Source organism: Melanerpes formicivorus, unplaced genomic scaffold (assembly GCF_026170545.1).
Source record: "Melanerpes formicivorus ecotype bairdi unplaced genomic scaffold, bMelFor1.0.p_v2 SCAF_18, whole genome shotgun sequence".
In the NCBI taxonomy this organism is placed as follows: Eukaryota; Metazoa; Chordata; class Aves; order Piciformes; family Picidae; genus Melanerpes; species Melanerpes formicivorus.
Window position 1 is genome coordinate 7987794 of NW_027142370.1, and position 19041 is coordinate 8006834.

General features: G+C 44.0%; 2 protein-coding genes across 4 annotated transcripts in view; one reads left to right on the forward strand and one right to left on the reverse strand.

The window, feature by feature from the left end:
* Positions 1-7637, forward strand: part of EVC (EvC ciliary complex subunit 1) — a 45232-nt gene extending 37595 nt beyond the window's left edge. For both annotated transcript variants that reach the window (XM_068149494.1, XM_068149496.1), the window contains exons 18-21: positions 115-241; positions 500-593; positions 2130-2241; positions 3259-7637. In XM_068149494.1, the coding sequence (XP_068005595.1) occupies positions 115-241; positions 500-593; positions 2130-2236 (328 nt within the window). In that variant the 3' untranslated portion in view covers positions 2237-2241; positions 3259-7637. The remainder of the gene's footprint in view (positions 1-114; positions 242-499; positions 594-2129; positions 2242-3258) is intronic.
* A 69-nt stretch (positions 7638-7706) lies between these two features.
* Positions 7707-19041, reverse strand: part of CRMP1 (collapsin response mediator protein 1) — a 51706-nt gene continuing 40371 nt past the window's right edge. For both annotated transcript variants that reach the window (XM_068149497.1, XM_068149498.1), the window contains exons 10-14: positions 17733-17874; positions 15220-15390; positions 13706-13885; positions 11054-11219; positions 7707-8747 (exon numbers count right to left, since the gene is read on the reverse strand). In XM_068149497.1, the coding sequence (XP_068005598.1) occupies positions 8656-8747; positions 11054-11219; positions 13706-13885; positions 15220-15390; positions 17733-17874 (751 nt within the window). In that variant the 3' untranslated portion in view covers positions 7707-8655. The remainder of the gene's footprint in view (positions 8748-11053; positions 11220-13705; positions 13886-15219; positions 15391-17732; positions 17875-19041) is intronic.

Consider the following 19041-nt stretch of genomic DNA (forward strand, 5'->3'; position numbering starts at 1 on the left):
TTGATACCATTTGTGAGCCTTTCTCTCTACAAAACCTTCTAAGTACACTTTGCCAGGATTGTTTTTCCCCCTTGAACTGAATAACATCAGTACTTTTAACTTTCTCCTGACCAGGATGGTGCTGCAGCAAAAGAAGGTTTTGGCTCAGTTTGAACTGCAGCAGCAAATTCGTCTGGAGTCTCTGAAACAGAAGTTTCTGGGATTGCATCACCTAGAAACTGAGCTGGAGAATCAGCTAAAGGTAAGCCAGGGTAAAATGACTCACAGATCTGAATCAGTCCATGGCAAAACATCCAACAGGTTATAAGGGTCTCTTTGTTGTCCTAGATGAAGTCAGTGCCAGGATTCACCACTCTCTTGTAGGAAATGCTTCCCTCATGCTAGCCATATTATTTTCTGCAGTGACATCTGTCCCCTCTGTCATGCCATGTGTACAATAACATGACCCAGAATCAAGCTGTCTTTCGTTAACTGCCTTCCCACTTATCCTTGCATGCAGGAAGCAGAGCAAGACTTCATGAGTGAGCTGGCTGCGCTGGCCCGAGTTCCCATGGCTGTGAAGAAGCAGCCTTCCAAGAGGAGCAAGGCAGCAGGTTGGTACAACTCTGATTTGTTTAAAGAAACCCATATCTCTCCACACATCAGTGCATGTTTTGCAATATAACACAATGGATTTTCTGGAGAGATTTTTGTGTCAGTGCCATTTCCCTAAACAGACAGACTGAAGGAGTTGGGGCTGTTCAGTCTGGAGAAGAGAAGGCTCCCAGGTGACCTCATTGTAGCCTTCCAGTATCTGAAGGGGGCCTACAGGAAGGCTGGGGAAGGACTTCTCAGGATCTCAGGTAGTGATAGGACTAGGGGGAATGGAATGAAGCTGGAGGTGGGGAGATTCAGGCTAGATGTGAGGAGGAGGTTCTTCCCCATGAGAGTGGTGAAACCCTGGAATGGGTTGTCCAGGGAGGTGGTCGAGGCCCCGTCCCTGGGGGTGTTTAAGAGCAGGCTGGATGAGGCTCTGTCCAGCCTGATGTAGTGTGGGGTGTCCCTGCCCATGGCAGTGGGGTTGGAACTAGATGATCCTTGTGGTCCCTTCCAACCCGGAATGAAACTATGAAACTATGAAATAAGAGAATCTTCCAAGATCACTTAGCTCCCAGGTTGCCCAGCTACAAATCATTGTCCCCACTTCTCTCTCCAGAGCAGTCATTCAGCCAACAGATCACATTGTGTTCACTGAGGCAAGGCTTTGCCTTGCTCAAACCAAAATTATTTCCCATGTCTGTATCATGTCCTTTAGAAATGAATCTGTTCACCTCAATCACAAAGTCTTGGGGAGAACAGCAGAGCTGAATGACCCAGCTTTCATTCTCCTGGCAGAATGGAAGAATCACCTTCCTACACACATACTCAAAAGTAAAATCTTACTGAATCAGAAAACTGGAAGTATTTATATCAATTTGCTACAGTTCTAACAAATCAGATCAATTCATTATTCAAGAGATGCTTAGGGATGAATAGTCAGATTAGCAGTTGTGTTTGCTGATCCATATTTAGGGTGGAGCATGCAAATTCTCATCCTGTGAGCCATCCAATCTTTCTGTCATTGTCAGAATGAAACATCTGAATGATGCTGACAGCCAGATGTGTGCCCAAAAGGGAAAAGCAGGTCACTCACCTGGACAAAACTCTCTCTCCAGTCAGTTGTTTCTCAGGTGTGCAGAGCTGTTTGCCCTGGGGGGCACCCTGACCCCAGGAACATGTGTCCCTAAAAGGAGTGACATTTTAACATGAGACTGTGCTGAGTCAAATCACATGAATTGTTGGGTATTTTTTTTGTAGTAAAAAGCCATTTTCAACTATTTGCTAAGAAAATACAGCTGTTGCACACCTCATGGAAGCTAACTTCAGTGTTCAACAAGTGTAAAGTTTCAAGGTCTGCTCTGTGAGAACTAACTGATGGCAAAAAATAGTCTAGAGAAATCTGAAGTGGAATGCTTTCCTTGGAATAATAATGTGCATGTATGAAGAGTTAGAGTGTGTTTTACTGCTTTAAGTGAATCAAAGCCAGGCAAGCTCTACTTTATGCTTATGGGTTTCATTTGTTTTTAATCCACATGCATTTGGCAATTCAGGGGATAAAAGAAACTCAAAAAGAAAGACCTTTCACTCACCAGAATCAGCAGACAAAAGTGATTCTCATGAAAACGTTCAAGAGCCCCCTGGACTGGCTTCTGGCTGATGCAGGTACAGTAGAGGCTCATAGAAAAATGGTACATGGAAAACTGTTTGTAAAAAGCACTGCATAATCTACTTCACAAGCAGGCATGTCAATCAACCCCCAAATCCAATGCCTACAGAGCTTCTTCTTTAATAGTTCCTTTAATTCTTCCATGTACTTGGCCTTTTTTCCCCTCCCTTTCTTCCTTTTTAAATGTGGGAAAGTCATCGAGTTCGCTTGTCCCTGCTGCTGTGTATTTTATAAAGTACTTTGATTCTAGGTAGAGAAATGGGGAGTAATGTTTCCAAATTTCCTTTAATTGGTTCTTTGGTTTTTAAACCTGAGACACAGCATAAATCAGCAGAAACAAGTGAATCCAATGGAACTACGCTGACATGTAGCAACCAAAATATGGTCTGTGGTATTTAGGCTTTCAACTTCCACCTTTATTTCAGGAACAAAGGCAAGCGCCAGTCTTTGGCTGATGAGGGTAGCAGCTCTAAACAATGTTTTTCTTGATAGATGTTTCAGTTGGCTTATGCTGGGGTGCTAAGAGGAGAAGAAATGGCTCCAAACCTGAAAGATGCCAGCTGATTACTACGGGCAGATCAAACCAGCCAGCTGGTCACTGGGGCTTGATATATTGAGCAGAGAAAATCCTGTTGACAGGCAAAGCAAACAGTTGGTTCTCAGGACTCACAGGCCTTTGGGGAAAAGTATTTATCCCCTGAGTGACCTCAGCCTGGGACTGACTTCAGGAGATGGCTCCTTTCCCTGATGGCATCAACCCTTTTCACACACTCCTTTCCCACAGCCAACAAGGGATACATGTGTAGGGAACAGGGACCCAACAAAGGAACGTTTATCTTTATGCAACTTTGTTTTGGCAGCCTCAACAGAGGCAGCTGAAAGCAGGGAGTGTAAAAGTTATAATTGCATAGCAAGTGCCTTTCATCTCTTACCAAAATTCATTTAATTTATGAGAGAATTGTCCCCTTTTAAAAACTCTGTCTACAATCTTGTTTTACTTTCCTTGTTTTCAGAGAGAGGTTACAAAGTCCACATGAAGAGGAGGCTGAACCAAGGAAAAACTCAAAGATGCTTAAAAAAAGAGGCAACAGGTAGTAAAAGCTTTTATGTGAGCTGTCTGGACAGAGAGTACCAAAGCATTCTTCTGGGGAATCTCAGCAGCTATAAATACTGAGGAACAACGAAGAGCATCAATAATAACCGAGAAATCTCCTTTAGCTACAGACCAAGAATCAATCTTGACTTCCTTTAGCTGTTAATAAAACATTCCCACTTGATTTTGGTAAGGGGAAGCAAGGAAGTCTTTAATGTAAGCTCTTCCAAACAGCTTGAGGAGTGTGGTGGGGAGCTAGTTTTAGACTAGGAATATACCTTGGAAGGTGGGCTTATGGAAGAACAGCTCCACACTAGGCTGGTTGCCCAGCTTGATGTATCTCGGTAAGGTTTCATTGCAGCAGTGATGCATCAGTTGATTTGGAGCCCTAAATATGGTTGATCAAGTCTTAATACTTTGTGATTACTGCTTTGACCCAACAAAAATAGGAATTGAAAGAATGCATAAGCAGACTTCAGAGGGCATTGGGACATCAAAAGATTACATTTTGACTCTCTTTTGATATATTTTAGTGCTTCCAAGGCTATGGACGCATGAAAATTTGTACAAAGACTTTTAGAAATATACTTCCTGTTTTTTGCCTCAGATTTCAAATTAGACTTCTTTAGGAAGAATGGGACAAAACCTCTTTAACTATTCCACTTTAGATACTTCAGTTTCTAATCTTCCTTTCGAACAGAACTTTGTTATGCTCATTATGGTTCCTGTGGGAATTCTTACTGTGCAAAGCAGCTGGTTCAGCACCTGTATTGTGTAACAAATTACCCCCAATTTTGCTATTTCAATACTTTGGGCTGTATGGTCTTTCTGTCTTCCTGATCTAGACATGGTAACTGCTGCTTGTTGTGCTTTTATCAGTTGCAGCCTGTTTGCCCCTGCACATCTTCATTGTGCAGTGCACTCTCTATAGGTAGCAAGAAGGAAGATTTGAATGCTGGAGTTGATGATCTTGCAAACCAGGCAGTGCAGCAGCATCTCTGCCACAGTTAGGATTCACCATAATCGCCTAAGCAGGATCTCTGATTACCTGAGCTGAGTCTCTAATTGCCCGGGTGGGGTCTCCCCGGGTGCCCCGTGACTCCTGTGGGCTGTCAGGGCTGAAACGGCTTTTTCTCTCACGTGGGAAACGTGGAACGGTTCCGATTGTCCCAAAAGCAGGGCAGCAGTGCCCTCTCCTGGGCAATTAGCGGAGTTCTCCGCTCGCTGAGAGGAGAGCCCAGCTCTCACCAGGAGTCCCCACGCTCGCCGCCCCCGCCAGCCGTGGCCACGGGCAGCTCAGGCTCAGCGATGCGGCTGCGCCGTCTGCCCAGCAGCCCCGAGCTCGCCTTTTTACACAGCTTTATCTTCCTCCACAGGCACATCGGCTTCCTGGCAAAACGCCTGCTATTCTTGCCCCTGTTACTGACTTCTCAGCCTCCCTGAGTTACTCCATGGATTCTCTGTCATGTTTTAAGTCACATGCAAATTTAGAGCGTAGCACAGCATCTGTCATCACTCCCTGTCAGCGAAGCAGGGACAGAGCAAGGCAGTTTCCTTAGACCAAGGAAGCATGGCAAATGCCAAGCTAAGCTCACCACAGGAGTTGAACGGTGCTCAACTGAAGAGCACCTATGTTATACCATAGAATCGTAGGTTGGAAAAGACCTCTAAAGTCATCAGCTCCAACAATAAACCTAGCACTGCCAAGTCTACCATCAAACCATGTCCCTAAGCACCACCTTTACACATCTTTTAAATCCTTCTGGGGATAGTGACACAACTCCTCCCCTGGCTAACCTGTTCCCATGCTTGACAACCCTTTCAGGAAAGAAATTTCTCTCAATATCCAATCTAAACCTCTCCTGATATAATTTTATGCTGTTGTGTTACTCAACTTTGACCATAGCAGCAGTCAGTATCTGTATGCTGATGCTCAAGATCTCCATCCCATCTCCTGACACAGTCATTACAGAGGGGATTTTTTTGTACCTCTGCCCCCTCGGTTCACTTCAAATCAATGTGACTGCTAGTTTCTGAGTTCACAGAGAAGAGTATAGAGTCTGAGACTTTTCTTGATGCTGTGACATACTTTCTCACCAGCCAGATAGGCACAGTTTATTGCAGTAGTCACAAGTTTAAGCACAGATGTGCCAGTTACTCACCAGGAAGGAAAAAAAGTACTTGCCCTGAAGGGGAGAAAGCACTGGAATAGGCAATTCAGAGTGCAGAACATCCATCCTTGGAGACTTCCAGCTCTCTACTGGACAAAGTCCTAAAGCAACCTAGCTTTGAAGTCAGCCCTGCAGGAGGCTGGACTCCAGAGGGTACTTTTTCCAACCTAAATCTTACCATGGTTTTAATACTTCTTCCTATTGATGTTACCAACATGTCTGATGTGTCCCTCACACCCTCCTGTTGTGTCTTACCTCTTTTAAGGGGTAGCAGACATTGCTTGCAAACCAGGGATTGTGCCTAGAGTCTCTGGCAGATAAAGTACTACCCAGCTTTGCCTCCTGAGAGCAATCCCCAGCATAGTGCTTGTAACATGGGGAAAAATGAGTACCCAGATGCCAGTCACAGCTCAAAGCACTTGCTCTATACTGCACCTCAAGCATGCACCTCCACCCTTTCTTTAGTTTATTAAGATGCTGTTTATCATGCAGGGAAAGTGGGATGCGCCCACAGTAGTTACAGAATGATAATTTCTGTTACCCCAAGCATGACAAGTCTGGTAGATGGAGTGGAAGTTTGAAGTAAACAACCATTGCAGAAGCACATCAAAGAAAGTCACAAAGGGAATTGTAACTAGCAGGCCTGAAGTTGTCACACTGTGTCAAATTCACCTCAGTTTCACAAACTCTGACTAGAACTCTATCAACACTCAGAGCAAATGGGTTGGAATAGGACACTGGCAATGAAGACATTTCAGGGTTGACATACCTGTGAGGCTGTGGGTTATTCCAAGGCAAATTGTCCTCAGGCTTCTCTGCTGGCATTACCTTTCTTCATAGAAAAATCCTGAAGTGAGCAAGTTACTGTACTGCATGTCACATAAAATACCTGAACCATCAAGTGAGCAAGCAAACCTAGGGCTTTCCAGGCATCACTTTGAATCCTCATCAGAAGGTACCGTTCACAAAAGCCCGTATTTTCATTTTGGGAGCACTCAATTCAGTGTACTGCAGGCTGAAAATTGCAGTGTTTCTTCACAGGTTCAGATCAAAGCCACAGCAAAAATTAAAGCTGGCTCTTCAGACCAGCTTTGCTGCCAGGTTTCCAGCCCAAACTGCCCAAAATGGAGTTTTCTAAGGTAGTGATTCCATTCCCAAGCATGCTGGCTTCAGAATAAGTTGATAGGCTTCAGGTAGGCTACTTTCCAAAATGTTATGTCCCACATGCACCTGCTGTGCTCCACCATGCCCCATGCCAGCATAATTTATGGCTGCTTGGAAAGGATGGATGCATGCTAAACAGTCAGGCATCACAACTAGATAAAACCATTCCAGTGGCACTGTACTGCTACAAGATTTTTCTTGGTACAGCTCTGCAGTGCAGGCAAGGACAAGGTGGCACAAGGTCTAGAAGTATTTTGCTGACCTGCTTGATTTCACAGCACCCCACTCTCCACTATAGCACATACCTCCCACAATATCTGAACACAACTAGACAAGTAAAAAGCAATAGAAAATAAAGGTTTCTTTAGCTTGTGAGGGAGTCAGACAAGAACACAGTATCACAGTATAACTAAGGTTGGAAATGACCTCGAGGATCATCAAGTCCAACCTATCAACACAGACCCCATGACTAGACCATGGCACCAAGTGCCACATCCAATCCCCTCTTGAACACCTCCAGGGATGGTGACTCATCCACCTTACTTCACTCTCCTGGAGAATTCAAGTCCACTTACCTTACCTGCAGCATGACTTCATGCCTTGCCTGAACACTGTCCCAGTTCAGTCAGCAGAGAAAACCAGTAGTAAGTCAACTATAGCTTAGGTCAAACTGAAGCACTACTTACTGGTTCCATGCTACAGGTGAAGGTGATGGCAATCAGTTACCATCTGTAGCAAATCAGAAGCAGACCTGAAGGTCTTGGGAGAAAGCTAATTTCAGTCTCTGGTCAAAATTGAGACAGCTGCAAGGTCAATAGCAAGTACACATTTACTGTGTGTTCTGTGTCATTAAGACAATTATGGGATGCTATAGTATGCATATGCTGACAGCTATGCATTTAACAGCCCTTGTGAGCTAAGGAGCTTCTTTCACATCATGCTAACCTAAAAACCAGTTGCTCTTGGGTTTCTCCATGCTGAATTTTCAACCCTTGAACAACAGCAGTGGAAAGCAGAGGAAGACTCTTACCCATCCATTAATCTCCTTTATTTCACAAGCTTTGAATTCAGAAATTGAACCACGACTAGTAGATCTTGATACGGTAGAGTAAGTAAAAATGCATGTGATTACAAAGGAAAACTTTGTACAAAACCTTTAAAAACCTGACAGCAACCTGGATTAGCTGTAAGTACCAAAAGTCACATGCAGAAGGAGAGCACTACTGCCCAGGTGGAGAAATCCCTGCAGGGGTGGCAATGGCATTGGTATGTGTGAATTATGGCTCTGTCTGGAATGGGAACGAGAAGGACACAGACTTAGAACGTACTGAGTGGGAACAGACAGGTGCTACAGAGACCATTTGTCCTTTCGTGTCCCGATGATTTTCTGTGTCTCAGAGAAGTGCTTCTTGGGTTTATAATAAATTAAAGGTGAAACAGAAGCTGCCTATCCTACTCTACTTCATACTTTGAAGATGGCCATTTTCTTCCTTCAGAAGTGTTTTTGGTGGTGTTTCTCAAACACGAACATCAACCTTGGCATTGTGTCTAGTCAGTTGTTGGCAACGTGTTCTAAAGGGACTCACTCACAGAATGCAACTTGCATAAATAACTCAGTAACATGCATCAACTACTCTAATACAGCGAAAGGGTGCAAAGGAACCATCATCCAGTTACGAGACGAAGCTAAAACCTGTAGTCACTAAAGGGGCAATGGAAGCACCATGCTTTAAGGTGACTATGGCATGAAAGCACAATTGTGAGGCAAGTAGTTCCAAGCAAACACACCACACTAGTACCACCTCTTCCTATACAAAAAAAAAAGGGGGGGAGGGGGAAAAAAAGGAAAATAAAAAAAGACATTTCAGTTTTTATTTCCATTAGTACCAAATAAAACTGTGGGTTTGATAACACAGATATTGAAGGGAACAGACGTCATTCCCATGATCCTTCATCCTTGGGTCTCTGTCCATCACCATTTTTCAGCCAAGACTGGTAATATTCGAGCGACCGCCCGGAGGTGCCACGATACGGTGGCCGGTACGGCGTGGGTTGTTGTCATCTATCTGAGCTCCTGCAACAACACAACACCAGGAAACACAGCTATGAAAAGGAGCAAACCATCAGCAGTGAGATTTGACCTGGCTAGTTCTGGCTATGCTTCCCTCACACCACCCTCAACTGGTTTCTCTTGAGCCAGACTCCTGACTGAAGCATTAAACAGGCATTAAAGGGATGTTTCTGTGCCTAGCTCCAGCTGTCTTTAAGGAGACATGTAGGATCAAATGTTTGGGATCAGATTGATCACCCTGCATGGGGAATTGTTTTCCACTGACTTGAGGAAAAGCCCATGACAGCCTACAGACTGGATTCCTTTCAAGAGATCAGACCCTGACAGAAAATATCACTTGTTACAATAACAGGAAACCCCAAAAGTGAGAATGTGCAGAGCGGACTTTTCAGACACCCCTCACTGATTTAGAATCCTTGTCCCTGCTGAGTCCACAGTAAATATGTTAGTGCTCATGAATCCATGACAAAGGAAGCGTTGAGCTGGTGTACATTCACACCCACTTCAAATCATAGTTTCATAGTTTCATAGTTTCATTCAGGGTTGGAAGGGACCACAAGGATCATCTAGTTCCAACCCCCCTGCCATGGGCAGGGACACCCCACACTAGACCAGGATGGACAGAGCCTCATCCAGCCTGCTCTTAAACACCCCCAGGGATGGGGCCTCGACCACCTCCCTGGACAACCCATTCCAGGGCTTCACCACTCTCATGGTGAAGAACCTCCTCCTCACATCTAGCCTGAATCTCCCCACCTCCAGCTTCATTCCATTCCCCCTAGTCCTGTCACTCCCTGAGATCCTGAGAAGTCCTTCCCCAGCCTTCCTGTAGGCCCCCTTCAGATACTGGAAGGCCACAATTAGGTCACCTCGGAGCCTTCTCTTCTGCAGACTGAACAGCCCCAACTCCTTCAGTCTGTCCTCATAGGAGAGGTGCTCCAGCCCTCTGATCATCCTTGTGGCCCTTCTCTGGACGCGCTCCAGCACCTCCACATCCCTCTTGTAATAGGGGCTCCAGAACTGGACACAGTACTCCAGGTGGGGTCTCACCAGGGCTGAGTAGAGGGGGAGGATCACCTCCCTCGACCTGCTAGCCACACTTCCGATGCAGCCCAGGATCTGATTGGCTTTGCGGGCTGCAAGTGCACAGGTGTTGCAGCATTGAAAGGTTAAGCTTAAGGTGACAGCAAGCTTTCTGCCAGGCTAAATATTGCCTGATCACACTCAGCTTCCTAAAGGTAATAAAGGACTACCATAAAAGTATAGGATCATTTTAATGCCATTGTAGTCTCTGGCTTTGCTTAATTTCAGAAGAATACCCTAATGTGTGATTGCCTGATTCAGATCAATTTCAGATCAAATACCAGCAGATGCCAAGGTAATACTCAGAGCAAGCAGTGGACTGTGGAACCACAGCTTCAGGTGCTTATGAAAGTCCCAGGTTTTGGTTGTTACGGTTAGAAGTCAAGTTTGTAAGCACTTTTTTTTTCCTTTGTATAGATTTACATCTCTGTATGTGCTCACCACAGCCAACTCCCCAGGAGGGTTTTTGAAGTATTTGCTCCCCTTGGACTTTTCCTACAGAAGCTGAATTTAGTTTCTAAAAGCAGGATCTCTCCAGGAAGAAAGCTTCACCATCAGGGGAGAAAATCCAGTGACTTTCATAATATCATAAGGAGCCCCTTATTTACCAGTTGGGCTGTAGACTTTTGAAGGCTAAGGATTTGACACACTTGTAATTATCTTCAAATGACAAGAATTATTTCCAGCAGCCCCAAAGGATGATTTACCAGCCTGTTTGTTACAGACCATGGAAAATATTTGGAGCACTAAGAGCAAAGAGGACAAGAAATACTCCAGTCTGTGTACTAGAAGATGGTTTTCTGACCATGGGCAAGGACAGTTGAGAGTTCCAAGTCTAAAAGTTTTCTGCTGATGTAGCAAGAAAGAAATCTAAGATGTCTGAGCCATGTTGAGATATACCAGACCCAAATCCCATCAGCCATATATACCACCTCAATCACATCAACCAGAGACCTCTGCTAACAGCAATGGGTCAGGTAATTAATAGACTTGCAGAGGAAAATGTTAGATTGCAAACATGATGAATGTTTGATCGTTTGCACAATATTCCCAGAGGAAATAATGGATAAAAAAATGCACCTACATATACAAATATTAGGAATATGCATATATATGAGTATATCATTCTTTCATATTTGATAAGAGAGAGAATTATAATTGAAATTTCCCACCACTAATCTGTACTCACGACTGTAAATCACTTCCAATGAGTCAGGCTGACTTACCTGATAAGCTAAAATTAGACTGATGGAGGTTTCTGATTGGTGGGGGCTGGTTTTTGGCAGGGGAGGATTTAGTTGAGGGTGCAGGAGTTGCATATTTTGGCGTAGCTGGGATTTCATACACGGGCCCATCGTACATTCCTCTGGAGACTCCTTGCAGTCCTCCCACCTAGATCAAGAGGAAAGTAAAAACCCAGACACTGAATGCTCTGATAACACTCCCCAGTGCTAGTCCTGCAGAGGCCACTGAGCACGGAGCTGCACTCTGCATTAGCCAAAGTGAAAACACATCTGTAGCTTTTCATCAAGCTACAGCCTGCTTTACATATACAGGAAATTATAAAGCCTCCTCCCTCCATTTACATATATATGCAAATTACAAGAGAAACCCTTATTAGGCATCCTTCAAAGTCAGTGTGGATAAATGGGAATCAAATGAACAGATCTGACTGATGATCTTTATTTTAAGGAGTTATCAGTCACCATCACCCCTTCTTCCTCCATTCAGAGTGTTCAGCAAGGCTGATTCAGCTGCTGAATCCCCCTGGGGTTGTTGCAAGACTGACACCACTGTCCTGATTGCACCCACTATACTGTATTCTCTCTGCTTCTGCCCTTCAAATCTATCATTACCATCCTTAGAACTCGTGGAAAATTTACAATTAACACTTCAGACTTTCCTACTTCTTGTCATGAACTAGAAAAGCAGTAACACTGTAGCATGGGACCCAGGTTTCATTATTTGTCAACAGACTATCAGTCATTTGAGCTCTGATTTCAGTTTGAGGTTCTGGATTTTATCCCTGTACAGTTCCTATAAGGAATATTAGAAAAGACAATCATTATAGTCTCACTGGCCTTAAACATCACAGGAATCTAGGAAATAACATCTCTCTAAATCAGTGCAAATTTCCAGGAGCAGCCTGAAGCCACTAGATTGCAGAATCCAAAGCTCATTAAAGCAAAATCTGTGGTTTACAAGATTGTTGTTTCAGAAGCATTCCCCCAACAGGTTAACAGAGACATTCACAAGGGTTTGGTCCAGCTCTTACAGAAATCAATGCATTTTCCTTGCTTTCAGTGGCAGGGCTATCAGGCTCAGAAGAGCCATCATATCACAGTATCACAAAGGTTGGAAGAGACCTCGAGGATCATCTCACAGGCGGAGCCAAATCCAGTGCCCAGAAGGGAGCAGCTTCCCACCACAGCAATAATCTATCTTCCAGGGACCTACAAAGGCAGGAATTTGCACTGCCATCCTTGCTCCAGGGGGAAATTTATACAGCTATCCTGTGCCAGATAGAGCTTTGCAGCCCCTTCCTTGTTGGATATGTGTTTTTCTATATTCCTTTGTTGTGCACTGACACACTGAAATGGTTGCTGCTATGACCATCATTGGGTTTTGCTAAATATTTCCAGTTGATAAAATTAGGTAGTGAGAAATGTGGACATGAATCTGCTCTTCCCCTCAGCAAGCAGCAGAGGGAGCTGCAAGAGCAAAAAGATCAGCTCATTCCTTGGTCCTTTTGAACACCTAAGTCTCTAAAGGTAACTCTTCCCTAAGTATCTAAAACCCAAGGTCTGTCCCAAAACCCAGTCCCGCTTGCAAGATGCAGGTTACTTAACCTGGTCACTTTTGTGCAGACTCCTGGTACAAGACACCACCCCCTGATACTTGTTTTTAAAGTGGTGTTTCCAGTATTTAAGTGACATGGTCACCATGTGCACTAAACCCTTGAGAGGCAGATGTGAAGAGAGCCCTCATGCCATCTAAATGGAGACTGGGAAAAGAAGTGTAACTGAGGGATATTTTGCACAACCCCTTTGCAGATGCATTGATTATTACAGTGCCTCTTCTCATCAGAGCAGCAGACCTCTTGCATCCCACAGCCTGACACAATTTGTGTAACGTCTGATGAAAGACAAAACCTGTCAGCCCGCTTGCAGACCTAATGTCAGCTGCCAACCCCACAGGCTATGCTTGGTTGGAAGAAAATAGGGGGTTTAGTCAATTTGCCTTGTTACCTGTCCTCACACACTAAATTTCTTCCTTAACAGCAAGAAGCAGTTTCCAAACAACCCTCAACTATTACCAACCCAATTGGTTTTCAACAGAGGAGCACTGATGTAATTCAAACCCAGAAATCACCCAAGTCTTAATCTTGGGTCTTTTCCCAAGCTTTTTATTAAATACAAGTGAAAAGTTTTCTGAGCTGTGAATGCTGCTAATTTATGCTCAGCACAGCAAATGCCTCAACAACAAATACAATGAGGCTCTCTGGCTCACTTGCTTTTCTTCTCTGCAGCGTGGCCGCTCAGTATGCAAAGCCCAGCAACAACTTAAAATTCTGGTTTGCTTCTGGCTATCTCCTCCCCAATAAGTAAACCCTATCACCATTTCACCTCCCTTCACAAGCCTGTACAGCTGGACATAAGGCAGTTATGTCCACCTGGCAATTACATGTTCTACCTACTGAAGCTCAGGGTCTCAATGAAGTCACAGCAGTTCATGCTTGCAGAGGAACCAGGGTTTTGATCACATTTGTAGTGCATGTAACATGGACTCACCTTAGCACAAGAACAAGAAAAAAAATGTGCTGCTGTGGCTGTAAGAGGGTATGGCTAGAAAGAAGATTAAAGAACACTTGCCATTACCTTATTCCTGATTTTGACACGCTGGTAGAGATACTCGGGGAAAGGCTTGCGAGGGATGAAGCGTCCCATTCCCTTATTTACATGCAGGTTGCCATCTTCAAACACAATCTTCCCTTGGCTTATGACCACGAGGGGGGCACCATGGCACTCCATTCCTTCAAAGATGTTGTACTCAACAGCCTGAGGATCAGCCAACACATTCACTCACTACAAGTTTGATCCAAGATGTCTTTCAGTCAGTAACTTACATTCTGTGTTTGTAGTCACTGTTTTAGACAGCTGAGGCTGTGTAAAACTGTGTGCAATACTGGTTTGTCTGAAGAAAAAGCAATGGTGTTCAAAAATGATTTTAAAGCATCTCTCTGGTCAGACTTTCCTGGATCAGACTTTTTGTTGCTATTTCTCACTTTCCATCAAGGCTTTATCTCGTTTGTTTTTCAGGACTTTGTGTAATTATCCAGAGCCAGTATGGTAGCCTTAATAATAAGAATGAAAAGTGTGACTCAGCTGCCAGATACACAGAGAACGTGGTCCTGCCATGCACCTGCTGTGACTGTGGAAGGGAATTTCAAAGGGGCCAGCTGCCTATTTTTTGTCTGAAAAGGCCCAGAACAGACCAGGAAAGCCTGAATCTAAATGGGAGTGACTGTCAAAAGGCAGGTGATTATTGTTTTCTGGATAATGCAGAGAGAAACTGAGTCACCTAAACTTACTTTTTAAAGGGTTCTAAAGATTTTTTTTTTTGCCTTTTTAATATAAACCACATTTCTGCATTTCCATAAAACATTTGGAAGAATTCCCCAATGTGAAAGGCCAAAACACTGAACAGTAAGACAGCAACTTTGAGCCAGACAACCCATAAGATCCATCACAGTCAAAATGAGAACGACTGTCACCGGAACTCTGCACTAAGGGCACAAAAGGATGTGGCAAAGCTCTGGAATTAAAGAGAAAATCCCAGCCATGAGGCTGCTCAGAGCTCTGTTATCAAAATATGTAATCATCACTTGTATTTTAGCACATAATCAGGTGACAATATCAGGTGCTGAAAAGCAAAAACAAAAGTTAATTGGTTTTAATTTTATCATCACAGCTTTACTAACCTCAGCTGCAGAGCTGCTGATTCACACCTGTTCAGAGATCTGCCACAAGCATGCAAAGAAAGAGTGAATGGTATATCATAGTATCAGTCAGGGTTGGAAGGGACCACAAGGATCATCTAGTTCCAACCCCCCTGCCATGGGCAGGGACACCCCACACTAGATCAGGCTGGACAGAGCCTCATCCAGCCTGGTCTTGCAGAGAGAAGATGCAGAGAAAAGAAACCATTCTTGATCCCAGTGCTTCCAAAGCAAGATTTCAGTACTTTCATCTCCTGACACTCCTGAGCAGGAGTAGGCAGCTACCCCACACCTCTCTTCCTAGTGCATTTGTTGTTCACATGAATTAGATCAACAGCTGGAAAGCAACAGTGACATTTCTTTTTTTCTTGCTGGTTTTCCTCTTCTCCTTACCGATTTATGGCTTTTAGCTGTGATAGTCTTCACCTTGTCAGGGTCCCAAATAACAACATCAGCATCTGACCCTACAGCAATCCGGCCTTTTCTTGGGTACAGATTAAAGATTTTGGCAGCATTGGTGCTGGTGACAGCTACAAACTGGCTCTCATCCATCTTGCCTGTGGCCTAAAAACAATGATTTGAGGAAAACAAAATAGGGATTTAGTATTCAGAGTAGTGAATGGTCAGGGAGATCACAGAATCATAGAATCAATAAGGTTGGAAAAGACCTCAAGGATCATCAAGTCCAACCTGTCACCCAAGACTTCATGACTACTAAACCATGGCACCAAGTGCCACCTCCAATCCCCTCTTGAACACCTCCAGGGGCAGTGACTCCACCACCTCCCTGGGCAGCACATTCCAATGGCCAATTACTCTTTCTGGGAAGAACTTCCTCCTCACCTCCAGCCTAAACTTCCCCTGGTGCAGCTTGAGACTGTGTCCTCTTGTTCTGGTGCTGGTTGCCTGGGAGAAGAGACCAACTCCCTCCTGGCTACAGCCTCCCTTCAGGTAGTTGTAGACAGCAATAACGTTTCCCCTGAGCCTCCTCTTCTCCAGGCTAAAACAACCCCAGCTCCCTCAGCCTCTCCTCATAGGGCTTGTGCTCGAAGCCTCTCCCCAGCCTCATTGCCCTTCTCTGGACACATTCAAGAGTCTCAATGCCCTTCTTAAATTGAGGGGCCCAGAACTGGACACAGTAGATACTGGAAAGCATCTATATGGTGGTGTTGCATGAAGCAGATTTTATCAAGCAGGACTTTATACAAGGCACATTACTTGTGAGTTTCAAGTAAATCCATGTGTTACTCCTGGCATTTCAAAGAACAGCCAATAAAAACTTAATGCAGATAATACCATCCAGCTTCTCGCTTGCCTAAGGTCCCTTCCTCTACACACTGATGTCTAAGTTTGTTTTAGAATAGAATAGGATAGATTGGAAAAGACTTTCGAGATCATTGAGTCCAACTCATCACCCAACACTATCTAATCAACTAAACCATGGCACCAAGTGCCTCATCCAGTCTCATCTTAAACACCTCCAGTGATGGTGACTCCACCACTTCCCTGGGCAGCACATTCCAATGGCCAATCACTCTTTTTGTGAAGAACTTCTTCCTAACAGCCAGCCAGAACTTCTTCCTAAGATCCAGCCTTTTGTAGCTATTTCTCACAATGTGTTAACAATTTTAGAACAGAGACATTTATATGAGTATTACAAGATTAAATCAAAGATCAAGATTCAGACTCTTTTTAGAAGCATTTCTCGCAAATTAACTCCATTCTACAACTAGTGTTCCCAAACCCATACATCTAATTAATACAACCCCAATTATAAAGTCCTTGCCTGGAGAAATGTCAACACCAATTGAACATTTTAATCCAGTCAGTGATGGCTTAATAGCAGCTGTACACAGCAGCATTTTGAGTTCCCAGCAGAGTATTTTTGGATCTTCCCTGGCAATCAACAAGAATAGTGCTGCACAGAAGGAAAGCAGTGCCAAACTCTCTAACATTAACTAAACATTTCTTTCCTGCCTGCTACATCATGAGATTTTCTCAAAATAGAATCTACTCAGTGGTGCAGGGCTGAATGTTAGCACCTGTAAACCCCACACTGCAGCCTTTGTTGCTGCTCCTTCTCTACAGGGGAGTAACAAAAGAGAAGAACCCCTGGGCTGGCTGCACTTTGCTATTTTCCCTGCTTGGCTCCTACATGTCAGATATATGAAGGAGCTTCTGTGCTTTGACTCTCAGCAACAATCCCTGGAGAAAGTGCTTATTAAACACAGTCAGGGTGAAGTGCTCCTGAGACTATGGCAAATAGTACCACTTCCCAGCCTGTGTGATGCAGCCTAAGGTCATGAGTGTTTGTGGTGTGTGAGTGTCTGTGCATGGCTCTGTTTGTGAAGGTGGACAATGAAGGGAGAATATTATTCTCTATTAGGATCCACATTACAAAAAAAATTGCACCAGCAAAAAGTCCACTGCAAAATATGCCAGCATGAATTACATGCTATGTTCTCCTTCAAAGCCTTCTCTCCTCTAGCCTCAGGCTCAGCTGCCATCCATTTATAATGTCTTTGAAACCATGAGGCACTTCCCAAAGTCAAACAATCCATTTATCACATTTACATGAGATCCCCTTCAAAATCATTAGGCTGCTCCAGATACACATCTCTGAGATGCATCTGCTCTCTAACATAACTGGAAAACTGAGCAGCAGAGCCTGGGAAGCCTCAGGACTAAAACACAAGTGTTGCAGTGTCAAAAGTGAAACACAGCCCTGGGTTTACTCTACTGGAGATGGTTTTTGACATAAACAATTCACCTTGTAGTAGCACTCTCCCAGGGACTTCTCAAATACATTAGAAAGTCACTTAAGTACTGGCCAGGAGTCTCCTGGCTTTCATTACTCAGTCAACACTTCAGTTCATTTTATTTCATAGGAGAAGGTAACTACTTACTACAGCCTTGTCCCAGACAACAGTCATTCTTTCCTCAATTCCATTGACCCCTTCAGGAATCATAGTGAAGTTGTCCTTTCCAACGGCTTTCTGGGCAGTGCTATATGGGCAGTGTCCACTTCCTGTTACCTGCAGGTCCCCACTGTGGAGTTAACACACAGAAGGTTTAGACCAGGCATGACCAAGGTTACCTTGCTCTCAGACTCGCTGTGAAAGGACCTTCCAAGCCTACACACCAGAGGCACAGCCTGGAAATCAGCAGCAGCCTTTTCATGTTGGCTGCAGATCATGGGAAGAGTGACAGTGGCATTGGGCATCCCCACTTCCCCCCAGGAGCACCCTGAACTCCCAGATTACAGCCCCCTCAGGGTTCAGGCTGCTTATCAACAGAGATCAGGCACAAGCCCATGAAGTGGGACAGAGGATTACTCTGGGATTAGGGAAATGATCGGAAGCTCCTCTGAAACGTCTGCCACTCAAGAGAAATTAATGCACAACCATGCTGAAAAACAATGGCAAAAATTTACCATGCAAAGTCATGAGCATCAGGCTTCTTGCCTTGCATTTCTCCCCTCTGTATATATTTCTCTTGCAGTTCTTACACAAATATTTTCCTGTCTAACTTTCCAAAACAGAACCATGGAAATAAGAGAGGAAGGAAGGAAAGTTCTTTATCAGGTAGTCTTCTGATTAAACAAAGGCATAGTGCCAGTCAAATACACACTCTGGCTTTGTCTAAATTAAAGGGACTATACAGAAAAAGGCACAGAGCAAACCACAAAAAGATAATAAGAAGAGACCATTAACTATATACACAATATAAGTAATAATGCTTTTATTTCAGAAGCCCTTTTTTTCAGCCTAGAGAAAATTTGTGTTGCAGAGAGCAGAACTGGATCACTGCTGCTCTCAGGAGCAAGGAGGAAGAACAGAAGAATAGAGAAAAAAATTAAGACAGGTTCTTCAATACCTACAAGAAACAGGTGGTATTTTTAGGTCATGATTATGCTTACAGGAGTCAAGCACATTGAAACACACTATGGTTTGTGTTCCATCATGCCAGAAGGGTGGGGTCCTCAAGAGCCTGCTATCCTTTTCTTTAACTGATTATATACGTTCCAGCTCTGAAATATCTGAGTGGTTTTGGCTCACAAATTCAGATTCCAAGAAGCTATGTAATAGGTACTGATGTGTGACCTATCAGTAGTTCTCATGCAATTTTCCAGGCTGCCATCCCCAATGAATGAGAAAAACCTTTGTCTTCTTTTCTGGTTCTTCACCATGCTCCTATCTATCCACCCACCCATCC